This window comes from Boleophthalmus pectinirostris, unplaced genomic scaffold (genome assembly GCF_026225935.1).
Source record: "Boleophthalmus pectinirostris isolate CB_2022bp ecotype Guang Dong unplaced genomic scaffold, ASM2622593v1 HiC_scaffold_9, whole genome shotgun sequence".
In the NCBI taxonomy this organism is placed as follows: domain Eukaryota; kingdom Metazoa; phylum Chordata; class Actinopteri; order Gobiiformes; family Gobiidae; genus Boleophthalmus; species Boleophthalmus pectinirostris.
Window position 1 is genome coordinate 33359976 of NW_026571541.1, and position 15161 is coordinate 33375136.

The 15161-nt window shown below is 39.5% G+C and overlaps 1 protein-coding gene and 1 non-coding gene across 2 annotated transcripts; both read left to right on the forward strand.

Moving 5' to 3' along the window:
* The first annotated feature begins 3915 nt into the window (after positions 1–3915).
* On the forward strand, positions 3916–11435 carry rps3 (ribosomal protein S3). Its single transcript, XM_055147820.1, has 7 exons — positions 3916–4003; positions 4427–4557; positions 4679–4772; positions 6908–7002; positions 9030–9217; positions 10481–10680; positions 11363–11435. Exons 1-6 carry the CDS (start codon positions 3974–3976, stop codon positions 10675–10677), a joined length of 735 nt encoding a protein of 244 aa, XP_055003795.1. The 5' UTR covers positions 3916–3973; the 3' UTR covers positions 10678–10680; positions 11363–11435.
* LOC129407326 (small nucleolar RNA SNORD15) lies at positions 6409–6556 on the forward strand. The gene has a single exon (XR_008631502.1). It is a non-coding gene; the product is annotated as a small nucleolar RNA SNORD15 (small nucleolar RNA).
* Positions 11436–15161: the final 3726 nt, after the last annotated feature.

Sequence of the window (15161 nt, forward strand, 5' to 3'; positions counted from 1 at the left end):
GACTAGCAAAATTGCTGTAACCTCCCTTGGCAGGTAGAAAGAATGGCACTTTATGATCATAAACTCCTGCCAGTGATGAACAGTGTTTGCATAGCACTATAGCATCTTAGCACCAAGCATCACAGATGTAAACCCAGACCCCACTGCCACGAGTCTTTCCTCTGTCTATGAGGGCCCTGCCCGCTCTGTAGCAAGCTAGCTGCTCCAGTTGTACAGCAGAGTTGAGAATGTTGCCAACAGAGGTGACGCTACCTTTAGGCAAAAGTATCTATCTATCTATGTATCTATCTGTCTATAGATATAGATATAGATGCAAACAAAACAAAACAAAACAAGTGTACTATAGTGAGGGCCCCAAACTCAAGTTGGCCTAGGGTCCCCAAATTGCTAACTCAGCCACTAGGTGGCAATGCCTGTTCTGTTTACTTTGTAGATCTTGAGCCATGGAGTTGAGTGCGCCTTGCCTTGCTTTTCCTGTAGCTGTACCTGTTTGTTTTTGGGAGATTTTATGAGGTTTTGTCACACAGATGGTGATCTACAAATATGCAAAAATACCAGCTGAATTTATATTTTTGTTTGGTTGTTTTGCACATTTTAATCCAAAAAATAATTTCACTACTGTCTGTATTTATACACATATTTACATGTTTATTCTGCAAATGTTTAAAATTGATAAGAATAAACTTTTAAAATAAATACATGCGTGTCAATCTGTGTGGTGGGCATTTTTTCTGCTGGGGGTGCTCTACATGTATCTCTATTAGCGAATGTTAGGGGTTTCCATGGAGACACAAGGCACACATGAGCAAACGCTGTCGTAAAAGTTTTAAAATAGTCACAATTTACAAACATTTCACTGGTGCTACAGAACCTCGGCACTTTCAGTAATCTTCTCAGAGAGTCGTTATAGGCCATTGTCAAACTCTGCAAACTCTTTTTCTTGTAGTTGGATGAGCAGAAACATTTAAAAAGTGCAATTTGGACATCACTGGAGCACATGGAGAACTTACGGACGAGCATATTGGCCTGACCGTAAAGCTCACACTGCTGCCTGTACATGCTCTGTCATCTGAGAGGTCACTGGAGAAATAATGCCCAAGATATTTGACCTCATCTGTGAGTTGGAGGCTCTCCCACACAAAGAGAAAACAGGAAAGGATAGTGTCTTGTCCTTTTTTGTTTTTACGATCATAATGTGACTTTTCAGAGCATTGTACTTAATGTCATGTTCAAAGCCAAACTGGGAACAGATATTTAAAAGCTGCTTCAGCCCTGCACTGTAAGGGCACAGCAGTACGAGATCATCTGCATCTATTAAATGGTTATACAGATAATCACCAGTAAAACATCCAGTTTTACATCATTCAGCTGCACAGACAGGTCACCAACATAGATAGTAAACAGAAGTGGAGACAGGATTCCACCCTGGCGAACTCCATTACTGGCTCTGTGTCTGAGGAATATGAGGAAAAAACAGAGACACACAGAGAGACAGACACACACACAGAGACAGACACACACACAGAGACAGACGCACACACACAGAGACAGACAGACACACACAGAGACAGACACAGAGACACACACAGAGAGACAGACAGCACACACAGAGACAGACACACACAGAGACAGACGACAGACAGACACACACAGAGACACACAGACAGACACACACAGAGACAGACACACACAGAGACAGAGAGTGACAGAGACACTGGCCTTTTGGTCAAACTGTGCAGATTTAAGTCAAAACTTGTGAACACGTGAGGAGAGACAAAGAGACGTGCTGTGGCTCAGGTGTTTTTCCCTAAACAAGAACACAAATCCCCCTAACATGTGCCTCCCTCATCATCAAGATCAACCAGATTTGAGATCACGAATTATCAATCTTACAATTTTTGGCACAGCCCAAGTTCAAGCTTTGTTTAAAGTGCATGTGACTGATTAGAACCATTTCACTAAAACATCCCGAACATCATTATATTATACATTAATTATATTATATATTATATATAGAAAAAAACCTGAGGAGATAGTGTTTGTGCTCAGTGTCAGCACTAGATCCTCTGTGGACTATTTGCTGTTTGAATAACGATTTTTGAAAAAGTCACTTCTGATCAGAGAAAGTGTGAAAGTGAAAGTGGACTGAGCTGAGGATGTGCAGAGTATGCATTTCTTGTTTCTTGCCCCCTCCTTCATCCCTCTCCTTGATTCTGCAGGAAATTATCAAGTAAGGAAAAGTGAGAGGAGTAGAGTAAGGAGGAGCAAAGGAGAGAGAAACACAGAAAAGGAGCAGGGAACAGAGGAGATGAGCAGCTTTACTTTGTTCTGCAGGAAATGGGTGAAGTCCTGATCACAGAGGAGATTTATCTTCCTATAAATGAGCTGGGAGTATCGCAACTGAGCCAGTAATAGTTCTACAAAAGATTGTCCACTCTGTCTTTTGTTATTCTATGTAAATGATTTTCTCTTCAAGCATCATTTAGGTCAAACTTTTCCATTTTAATCTTACAGGACAAAACTAATTTTATAAAATAATTACACACGTTTTGTAATATTGTCCACTTACTTAGTGCACAGTTTTGGCTTATGACATTGCAACTACATAATCTAACCACTTGAGGGCGTTTAAGACCTCAACACCACATCACTCAGGTGCATTAAAAGTGGGTTTCTGTTCAGTTAATTGGGCTGTTAATATCGATACAGTTTGCAGTTTAATAAGCGTATTTTTAACAGACTAATGTAATAGAAAGTAAAGGCTTATGTCTCTTAAAAAACATGTTCAGCTAAGTTCTTTCCAGCACACCTGTTGTTTAGTCAGGTGTGCAGAGTTCACACATGAACATATTCGTCTTAAAAATATATTAATATCACAACACGAACAAGAAGTGTCGCTTAAATAACATAAATTAAGATTGTGTCGTTCCAAAAAGAAATTGCACCATCTTGTGGCCTGACACAACCATTGCAACAAGAAGAAACAGAGAAATGAACGTAAAGCTACTTTATATCTACAAATGAGCAAGTATAAAATCCACACGTGATTTATTTATGTAATATTTTCAAAGGTAAAGACACGTCTCCTGAAATAAATATCCAGATATTGCGTGACATTTGAACACATTGGAAAATAAAATCATCCTCTCCATTTAAATATACAACATGACAACAGAGACCAAACCATCTTTATGTATATGTACCCAGCGTGTTAATGAGCGTGTTTTTATTTTTTTTTTTTTAATTACAGCAAAATGTGTAAAACTATTAAACCCCAGACTCTCATTATGCTGGCAAAATATTATATACACAAAACAAACTCGCTCAAAATAAACCAAATACTCATCAATATAATATCGAAATCCAACAATATTTTCAAACGATAAAACAGGTCCAAAACAAAAAAGCAGTTAAAACTTACAATATCTATAAAAAGTATAGTATAGCTTCATTTAATTTATGACATTATTATTATTATTATTATTATTATTATTATTATTATTATTATTATTATTTTATTTTGTTTTGTTTTTTGTTTGTTTTTTTTTTTTTTTATTTTTTATTTATTTAGTTTTAGTTTTGGTTTCATTCCTTCTGCTCCCCTGTATGATAATTTGCAAACCACCCCCATATTGTAGGGGGGGGAAAAGACATATGTATGTATGTTAATGTATGTTTATGTATGTTAATGTGTGTTTATGTGTATGAATGTACATGTATATTTTCCACCCCTCACTCCTGCCATAACGGTAACTGCAACAAAAATCCAATCTGCACTTTATACTATATATATACGTTTATACATTTGTTGTTTTTTGTCTTGTTGTTATATTTTTTGTAATAATAATAAAAAAATAAAAATAAAAAAACTATTAAAACCGGAGCTGCGTGACGTCACCGGATGCTTCGTTTTTGGTATAAATTCATTTCCGCATCCACATCGGGTCCTTTCCTGTCCGCGGCCCTAAGGAAGATGGCGGTGCAGATTTCAAAGAAGAGGAAGGTTAGACATATTTCTCTTAATCTTTAGTCACAGAGCCCCGATGCGACATAAATAACACCCGGGCACATGTGAGGCGTGTGCCCGCTGTGCGCTGGAGGGTCCCCGGGGCGCGGCGTCGCTCTCCCGGGCAGGATTGGTGCGGATCCTGGGGCTCGGCTCATGGTTCAGAGCCGGGGCCGGGGCTGTCGGGCCGCACCGAGCTCCAACGTGCCCGATAAATGTCCACCGTGCGACAGAATAGACTCACATTCATCTGCGCCAAAGCTTTTACATTAAACTTAAACACAACGTGACATTATATTAGCTTAGCTTCATGCTAACCCCGGATCCGTACGGTGCCGTAGTTCTTGCTGTTGACATTTGGACATTTGCGCTGCTCAGAGTGATTTGTGTCATACTCAAGTGTCCTGTGGTTCTGTGCAGTTCGTCTCGGACGGTATCTTCAAGGCCGAGCTGAACGAGTTCCTGACCCGGGAGCTCGCGGAGGACGGCTACTCTGGGGTCGAGGTGCGGGTGACTCCAACCAGAACCGAGATCATCATCCTGGCCACGAGGTGAGCTCACGAGCGCAGTGATGCACATGTGTGGGGCTGAGGGGATTCTCACAGGTGTTTTAGCAGCTCTATTGTACAGTGTGGTGTTAATTGTCTGACTGTAAATCTGTTTTGAACCCAGGACCCAGAATGTTCTTGGGGAGAAGGGACGCAGAATCCGTGAGCTGACAGCAGTGGTCCAGAAGAGGTTTGGCTTCCCGGAGGGCAGTGTGGAGGTGAGTTTCATCTTTAAACATGTAAACTGTCTTAGGCTACGTTCAGACTGCAGTCTGAGGTGACCCAAATTCGATTTTTTTTTTTTTTTTTTTGGGCCCCTATGTGACCTGTATCTGATCTTTTAATGACAGTCTGAACGACATGGATCCAAATTTTTCAAATGCGACCCACGACACTTCTAAAACCAATACATATCTGATCTTTTGACGTGCAACTTCAGTCTAAATGGCTAAAGCGCATTCATCCGACCTACACGTTATCAACAAGCCACAAACATCACTATTCTGCGCTGAAGTTGGCGAAAATTGTTAATGAACTCCGTGTCACTGAAAGAAAGCACATCGCCACTCACCACTCTTGGCTACGTCTCCACAACCACACGTTCCACGGCTAAAAACCTTGTCCTTCTTAGTCTTAGAACAAGCAAGTTGTTCATGTTCTGACTCCGGTACAAGAGGAACTTTAAAATCTCCAGGTGCTCAATGCTTGCGTCCATGTTTGGACAACTTCCGTAAACACAGCATGCTTCGCTGCGGTTGACGTCGTCGTGTCTCCAGTGCACATGTGGGCCGTTTAATGTTCACACTGGAGTCACACACAAGTCGCATTTAATTGGAAATGTGAACGACCTCGCGAAAACATCGGATTTCACAAAAAAATCAAAATTGAGCATTAAGCCCTGCAGCCTGAACGTAGCCTTATACATTTTACACTTCATATTTGTTGAGTGAAGCAGCAGGCATAGCAACCATACTCACTTGTGGGGGACTCGCTCTAGATCTAAACCTCGGTTGGGCTACATGATTTTGGAAAACAGATCAATCGTTTTCTTCACAGGTACTGATAGTGTTTAGATTGGAGATTTATTTTCAGGAGCATTAACATTGAAGCGAAGTGAAATCTGACCTACAAACCTAATCCAAGAATCCCAGGCATTTCGGATCATGTTTGTTGGGATCTAAGCTACAGCATGTCTTTAAGTTCTTTGGTCCTTTCAAAAATTAATTCAGTAGGACGTGTATTTACTTTATTGGCATGTTTCGACTGCAAGACATCTTAATCAGTTCTGAAGATGATAAATACATCTCCTTCTGTGTTGAAGAACCTTAGAAGTTAATGTACATAAGACAAAATTAATGTTTTTGGTTTAATGTCTTTTTTCTTTTTTGCCCTGATTAAAATACATGTTTCATTTTAAATTGTACCCTTTGCAAATTGATAACTGGCTGAACTCAAATTACAGTTGTCATTAACCAGCTGCTGCAGGCTGTGATGTTTTTGCCCATTTACAAGGACTGTAACTCGAATTAAATCAAAATTTGAATGGACATAATGCAGTTTTTGAACATTATTTCCTCCACAAACAACAATCTGCATTAATAACTGCTAACCCTGTAGTTTAGATCTGTACAAACGTGTTCTGATTTAGTTTGACATTTTTTATTTCAGGCTTTTGGTCAATTCTTCTGGACTTGTTTTTAAAAATGTGATGTGAAGTTTGAAGAGAATCCTATTAAAACAAAACTTGCAAATTTAATCTCTTGTCTGAGAAACACTTAATATTTTTCCATATCATGCAGCCCTACAGTTTGTCTAACCCGCGCTGATCGATAAATGTACTTTTTCGGCTTGTTGCCTCGGTGATGATTCGATGACGAGTCAGAAGGGGGCGCTCTCACTGCTCACTCTCCGTTCTGAGCTTGCGTTCTGCGGTTCGGTCTGGACCGTGAGCAGCTCTGAGGCCCCCTGCCCTGAAGACCATCGAGGCATTTGTCTGAGAGGCTCCGTACTTTGCTCAGATGTTTGTGGAGCGTTACTGTAGTCGGGTTTGGTCGGTATTGGCTTAATTTAGATCAGGGATTTGCACTTTTTGAGCCCGAGGACTTCGTTATCAGTGTGAAAATATCCCAAGGCCCCCCTGTCGTCTACGTTAAGATCACCATAAGCTTCAGAAGTTTATAACCACGTTTGGAAAGATACATTTTTCATAGTCTCATCTTGTTCTTTGAGACTGTACTTCATAAATTGTAGTGTGTGAAACATTAAATGATGTCGCAATTTAAGCATTGGTCAATTTTATCCTTTATTTTTCCGTCTTCTGCTGTGGTCCTGATGTTGTGTGCTTGTCTTCCAGCTGTATGCAGAGAAAGTGGCCACCCGAGGGCTCTGTGCCATCGCCCAGGCCGAGTCCCTGCGCTACAAGCTGCTCGGAGGTCTGGCTGTCAGGAGGTAAGGCCCAGGGACGAGTGTTCACGGGGCTGTGGGCGGTTCAAGTGACCATGATGACTGTCAAGTGGCAGTTTCTGAAAAAAGTAAATTACAGTACATATGAGCACTGACTTAGTGAGCAGAGTCCCCCAAAAACACTGAAAATTCCGTCTAAAATGCACAAATTCAGGGTTCACACGGTCATGGAAATCCTGGAAAAGTGAAGGAATTTTAATCTTTCATGCAACTACAATGTTCTAAGTTCTCATTAGGCTATCATTATTATTATTATTTCCGAACATATGCGCCTTTCGTTTAAAAGAGATGACAATAAATAAATGCACTGACAGTATTTTGAATGTTAAACTATAATCCCTAATCATAATTTGAGTGGAAAGGGTTCACGTTTCATATTTAGCCCTAAAAGTCTGATCAATTCTACACACGTAAAGTCATGGGAAATTCACTTTAGGTCATGGAAAAGTTTTGAAATTGTCAGTGAAAGAGAGTGGGAACCCTGATAATTTTTGATATAACAAAAATCAGATAATTCCCTTTCAAGTCTAATTATATCTGGGTTTGGCCCTGTTAACACCATGTTTCTCAGGAAAATAATGCAATTAAATACCTTTTGTCACGTATTTAACTGTCAAAGTAGAGTTTGAATAAAATCTCAAATGTAAATGTGATAACTTAAATGTAAAACGCACTTGTGTCCCTCTGGTGATGATACGATGACGAGTCGGAGGGGCCCCTTGCCTCTGTGTGTGGGGTCACGTTCTGTGGCCCCTCTGCAGATCGGGGCCCATGTATGAAGACCCCGAGGCATTTGTCTGAGGAGGGTACTTTAGAATATTTCTGAAAAGGTAGTAGTTCATTTTAGTGGCGGAAAGAGTATTGTACATTTGTAATCGAGTAAAACAATTTGCATAGCTTAAATTGTACTTAAACATATTGTTGCCAAGACCTAAGAGTTATCCAAACTATTCTAAATCCGCAATACAGTTACCGTATTTTCCGGGCTATAGGACGCGCTCTTAAGACTCCAGCCTCATCAAAAAAACGACTGCGACCCGCAATCCAGAGCGCCCCATACACGAATCCACTCAGGTGTCCCAGCACGACTTCAGTAAACTACAAAACCACAGCGCACGCAAACACACATGGAGCAGACAGCGACCGCACAGCGAAAAACACCCAAAGCCACCACTCATCACTCCACGCCGATGAGGAACGAACCGAGAAAGCGAGTGCAATGTGCCACTTCTAGACACAACTGAGTCACCGCGAACACGCCGACAATCCAGCGGTCCCAGACAGCGCCCTCCCTACACGCCACAACTGAACAAAGCCCAGAGTCACAGTGAACGCCACAAAGTCCCACTGACCCATCCAACTGTTGTTTCCTTTTAAAATCTGGTGCAGTTTATTTGTGAAAAAAGTTTTAAAAAAAAAATAAATAAATAGACCATTCTATGACAGTGCGCCTTATAGTGCGGAAAATACGGTAATAGGGCTCAGAATCTGTGTCCTTCACGATTTGATTAGCTCTGGTCTATCAGGACAGGTCATGTGATGCCATTATATCTGTATAGAAGAAGTCTGATGGATGACAGAGTTGTGAATTTGGCCGATGGGGACTTTGGACTTGGACCTGAACTATTAATGTATAATTCCACAGTGGTCCATGTGGGTTCTGTAGTGGTCCATGGGCCTATACTAGTCTGTGGTCTTGTGATACAGCTCAAGATTATTCTAAAGACATTCAGGAAAGGTTCATTTCTGTCCTGTGAATGTGACTTTATTTTTTAAGTGTTGATACCTGCTCAAATGTTTTCGATACTAGTTTTTGTGTTGACTAATATCAGATTTTTTTTTTTTTAAACCCTGAGTACAATAATGTGATGTTTAGTTTCCTTTATTTTAGTTAATGCAGACTCAAACATGCCACAATTTCTCATGTGTACTTTGAAAACCGTCTTATTTAGCACTTGTTAGGAGTGGTTGTGTACGTTTCTGTCGTCTGACGAGCGTGGCGTTGCGTGCAGGGCGTGCTACGGCGTGCTCCGGTTCATCATGGAGAGCGGGGCCAAGGGCTGCGAGGTGGTGGTGTCCGGAAAGCTGCGAGGACAGAGAGCCAAGTCCATGAAGTTCGTGGACGGCCTGATGATCCACAGTGGAGACCCCGTCAACTACTACGTGGATACAGCTGTGCGCCACGTCCTGCTGCGCCAAGGTAGAAACACTTCCTCTTTCCTTCCTTCCATTTTCCTTTCCTTTCTCCCTCCTTCTGTGTGCTCAGAATTGATTCATCACAAGTGGGTTCAGGATATTCATTAATATTTCATTGACAGAAAAAGAAATTGGGTATGTGTGACTTGGGGCTGCTACAATAAGTGCAATATTTCAAAACTCCCATGAGAAACGAAAATGTCGAAACTGTTGTATCCCAGTAACATAACCTAAAGCAGATATTCCCTGTTACGCTTTTCAAAATGTGCTCTAGTAATAGTCAAATTAAACAATATCTACGTGTGAGTCGGTTCTTTTTGACCCTCTACAGCTGTGGTTCCCAAAGTGAGGGTTACAATATATTTTTAAACGTCATATATTGCACAGAATTGACTCTTGTGAGTTTTAATCCATGTTAGAATGTTGCCTCCTCCAAAAACTCACCTGAAGTTGTATTTTGTCTCATTCAACACGTTTCATTTCATTTGTTTGAGCCAGATACAACAAAATTCAAAAGCAATAACAGAAATAGTGATATGTACATGAACGTATTTGGGACCTGGTGCTCAAAAGGAGTAGGATGAAGTTTAAAAAAAACATATGGAGTCCTACCCCAATTGTTTTACAAAATAACGTGGTTCACACTTTTTTTTATTAACACCTTTGGAGTGCTTATCTGTCATTATGCAGAAATAACATGTTTGGTTTATTAGTTTCTGGTCTGCAAAGCTCAACATGCTCTGTTCAGCCTTGTGATGCCATGAAGCTCGGTGTTCAAGTTTACTACACTTCATGACTTTACAAGGTGTTAACAGCTCCTTCTAATTTTTAATTCAGTAAATTGACAATTCCAGGAATCAGATCACCCAAAAACATGTGAATGAAGTAAACATGACTCCAGGTAAGTTTTGATGAAGCGTAAGATCAGGAAAGAGTAATATAGGCCCTTTAGAGAATGTTTAATCTATAAACTTTCAGCACTATCTTGAAGCTGAAATTGGGTCAGATGGCGCAACAAACCTTTAAAACAAACAATATTGAACTTCATTTAACATGTTTGCCACTTAAAATTGTAAGTTCATTTTTGCATTGGGGATCTCAAGTTGGTTGCATGGTTATTGTGTCCTCTGCTCTCCAGTCCACCTGTTAAACATATAAATATACAAATACTGAACCTCAATCTGTATTATTCCATCTTGAATATTGAACAAAATGGCACACACAAACACTCTCTACAAACCCTGATGTGCCCATGTGCCCTCTTCAGGTGTCCTGGGTATCAAGGTGAAGATCATGCTGCCCTGGGATCCCAGCGGTAAAATCGGCCCCAAGAAGCCCCTGCCCGATCACGTCAGCATCGTGGAGCCCAAGGAGGAGATGCTGCCCACCACCCCCATGTCCGAACAGAAGGGGGCCAAGCCTGAGGTGCCCGTCATGCCCCAGGCCCCTGTCCCAACCGCATAAAAGGTACGTGCCGGGGATGAGGTTTGAGGTTTGGATGGGCGGTGCAGATAAATCGTGATGGGGAAATGAAGAAATGGGAGCAACCGCATAAAGACCAGGGGGAGAATAGACTAGACTCGGTGTGGTGTCTTATGCAATTGACCGAAACCACTAAATTTGATTAAAAATAAACTCATTTCTTTGGTCGCTTCCTTGATTCTGAAGGAAATGGGGTGAGGAAGTCCCAATCAGTGTAAAAAGAAGATAGAAACTCCTCATTGAGACCAATAGTTTTATTTTATCTGATGTGTGCTCCTGAAGCCTCCCTCATGTTTACTCCTTCGTTCTGTGGTTTTCTTTGGGACACCACTTTGTATAAGACATTTGATTGAGGAAAGGGAATCGAGACCTGGCCAAAGTTTGAGTAGTGAAGCGTGTGTCTTGTGTCCCTCTGGTGATGATACGATGACGAGTCGGAGGGGCCCCTGCCTCTGCGTGCGGGGGTCACGTTCTGTGGCTCCCCTCTGCAGATCGGGGCCCGGCCTGAAGAACCCGAGGCATTTGTCTGAGGAGGGCTCAAACACGAACGGGGGACATGAGTTCTGTAGTCTATGTACAGAAATTGTGTTCTAGAGAAGATCCTGAATTGACTTGAATTTTTACAAAGCAATTTCTAAACTCATTTGTGTGTTGTTGTTTTTTTCAGGTGCAGGCTTCATCACATGGATCCAGGACCGGCTGTTTTTTGTGTACAAAAATAAAATATCTGGAAAATCCTTTTTGGTTGTCACTTTTTCTGTCCTAAAGTATATGTGGCTTTATATAAGGAAACAAAGCATTAATTTGATTTTATAGGAAGGTACGTCTCGACTCCTGTACAGTGAAGCACACGGAGGCTGTTGGAGTCTAGAATCCTTTTTGAATATTACAATAGAATTAGATTATAATCAGAATTTAACTTTTTTAATTAAACTCTTGTTATGGAGGTAGCCCTACATGGAAGATGAAATTACGGAGAGAAGCAACCCTATGCTGGATATTTTATTAAGTCATCTGAAATTGATCCCCATGAACACCTACAGTAGTGCAACAGGTGCAGATGGAAAATTAAAATCTTAAGTACAGTAATGTGGGCTCAGTATCAGTTGGTGGTTTGAATCCCTCAACATAAACAACTGCAGTTTGGTGATGTGATTCCAGCTCTCACAAATGAATACTGTCAAGTTCTTGGGCAAGACACTTAACCCACCTTGCCCGTACTATGCGTATGGCACTTTGAACACTCTGAAGGTGGAAAGTGCAGTATAAAACAGAAGGACAGGTCAGGAATTTGCTGTTTAAATGAGGTTGCAGGTTCATGGTTCATATAAATATATATTATTTATATGCAGTGTTGGGGAGTAACATGTTCCGGAGTTACGTAATCAGAGTACAAATGATGAGTAACTGTATTCAGTTACAGTTACTGTTTCAGTGAGTGGTAATTGGATTACAGTACAGTACATTACTTTGTTGAAGTAAATGGATTACACGTTCGTTTTTCCTGTTTTTTTTTTGGTAATTCCACTCATTGCCGGAAACTAAACCAGGTCTAAACTAGACCTAAACCAGGACTAAAACCAGGTCTAAACTAGATCTAAACCAGGACTGAAACATGACTAAACCAGGACTAAAATCAGGTCTAAACTAGATCTAAACCAGATCTAAACCAGGTCTAAAAACCAGGTCTAAACCAGGACTAAAACCAGGACTAAATCATGCTGTGCAGACGTGTCTCCTCGTCTTCTATCAATAATATTTTTTAATTTGGTTGAGTAAAGTTTGGGCTTTTTATCTTCTTATGTTACGATATCTTAGTCTTTGCTTCTCTACAGCAAATCAAGTAATCCACAGTATTCAGATTACGTTATTCACTTTAAGTAATTACGTGGATTATGTTACAAACTACATTTTGGGGTATGTAATCTGTAGGGGAATACATTTTAAAAGTAATCCTCCCAACACTGTTTATATGTTTATTTAGTTCAATATCTTTATCTTTTATCTATTTAGTTCTTCTACTTTTTCCACATTAGCTTTATAAAGTGGTGCCATGGTGTCGATGTGAAAGCTCTGATTCTCAGGTGAAAGCCGTATGTTCAATATGGCAAGTTTGTAGATCCAGTATTTAATAAAATTCAGTCTATAATATGTTAAAAAATAAATGGGCACAGACAATGTATAATAGCAAATGAAAGGAAGTGAGCAGAACAGGACAAATTCTAATTGGAGCTTTTCTCTGTTTATTGTGTCTTGAGCCCCTTCTAAAACGTAGCTTTTGGGGAGTTCAAATTGTTTTGTAAATCAAACCATAAATAGAGACAAGACTTTTTACATTTCTGATCTGTTATAATGTTCTTCATCAAAAACAGACCTGGAGTTGTGTTTTGTTTTGTTTCATTCATTCACACATGTTTAACACACAAACCCTGCATATTTAGACTGAGTTCTTTCCCATTTATTTCTTATTTTTTCTTATTTTATTTATTTGTATTTGTATTAATGAACATTAAAAATGTAAATATGCAAAGATTATAGCCAACGTGGCTAATTTCCATCTTCAGTCCCTCGGCAGGTTGATGTAAAATCATCTATAGGACGAGGAAAAGAAGGAAAAGTACAGCAACAATCACACAAAAGTACACAACACAACACACACTCACTATACACACAGTTAGTTTCAAACAGTTCATTTGAAGTTCAAAGTCAGAAGTTTAAGAATTAAGTCAAGAGTTAAACCAACAACCCCTCAAAATAAAAGAAAAGATAAATTGGTTAAACATGGTGACATATTTGACCATTGAATAACCACTGTTTTAAAGCTTTAGAAAATGCTGCCAGTGTTGAAAGTTCTCGTACATGAGCAGCTCTGTGTTCATGTTTGAGCTGCTCGATAAGCAAAAGAGAGTTTGTCCAAAGGTACTTTTCCTAAACGGCACAGAGCGTCGCCTCTAGAGCTGCTCTTGTTGTGCGATTTGAATTTCTTTTCACAAACTCCTTTAGAGGAGGTGGAGCAAGATGATTAAAAACTTTGTAAACCAGAATTAAATCTGCATATTTGATTGTGTTGTCCCAATTTAGGAATTTGTATTTGTCAAGTTTTCTGCAACAGTGATAATTTGTGGGCTTTTTGTCTAATACTTTAAGTGATTTTTTATATATAGTTTCAGCTAATTTAAGAGTACTTTTGTTTGTCAGAGTCCAAGTAGTAATGCAATAATTTAGGTGTGGCAAAATCATTGAATTTAAATACGTAAATGCTGAGTTGGTCGTTAGATTATTTCTTATATGGCGAAAATTTGATAAATGATATTTGATTTTATTCACTGTTCTTTTGATGTGTTGTTTGAATGATAGTTGTGGGTCCAGGGTGACTCCCAGATACTTCACTTCATTTAAAACACATTTTGAGTTAACAACATTATAACCAGTGTTGGGAAGGTGACTTTTAAAATGTATTCCCCTACAGATTACATATTACATACTCCAAAATGTAGTTTGTAACGGAATCCATTAAATTACTTTAGGTGAGTAACGTAATCTGAATACTTTGGATTACTTGATATTGTCATGTTTTTTAAAACTACATGAATGTAACAACCACATCCTGAAAATTCTTGTTTGTTTTCTTCAAATTGTCTGTTGAGCCCAAGTCTCCATGAACAGACTTTAGTTTGTAGAGAAGCAAAGACGAGGATCTGATCATAAGAAGTTTTGTTTTATCTGCTAAAAGAAACTAAAAAGTCCAGACTTTACTTAAACATATTAAAAAATATTATTGATAGAGAAATGATTTTTATAAGAGATCACTGCTGCCTGAAATTATGTTCTAGTTTAGTCCTGGTTTAGTCCTGGTTTAGTTCTAGTTTAGTCCTGGTTTAGTTCTAGTTTAGTCCTGGATTTAGTTCTAGTTTAGTCCTGGTTTTAGTCCTGGCTTTAGTTCTAGTTTAGTCCTGGTTTTAGTTCTAGTTTAGTCCTGGTTTTAGTCCTGGATTTAGTTCTAGTTTAGTCCTGGTTTAGTCCTGGTTTTAGTCCTGGTTTAGTCCTGGTTTAGTCCTGGTTTTAGTCCTGGTTTTAGTTCTAGTTTTAGTCCTGGTTTAGTCCTGGTTTAGTTCTAGTTTAGTCCTGGATTTAGTTCTAGTTTAGTCCTGGTTTTAGTTCTAGTTTAGTCCTGATTTTAGTCCTGGATTTAGTTCTAGTTTAGTCCTGGTTTAGTCCTGGTTTTAGTCCTGGTTTTAGTTCTAGTTTAGTCCTGGTTTAGTTCTAGTTTAGTTCTGGTTTAGTCCTCCTGGTTTAGTTCTAGTTTAGTCCTGGTTTAGTCCTGGTTTTAGTCCTGGTTTTAGTTCTAGTTTAGTCCTGGTTTAGTCTGGTTTTAGTCCTGGTTTTAGTTCTAGTTTAGTCCTGGTTTAATTCTGGTTTTAGTCCTGGTTTTAGTTCTAGTTTAGTCCTGGTTTAGTCATGGTTTA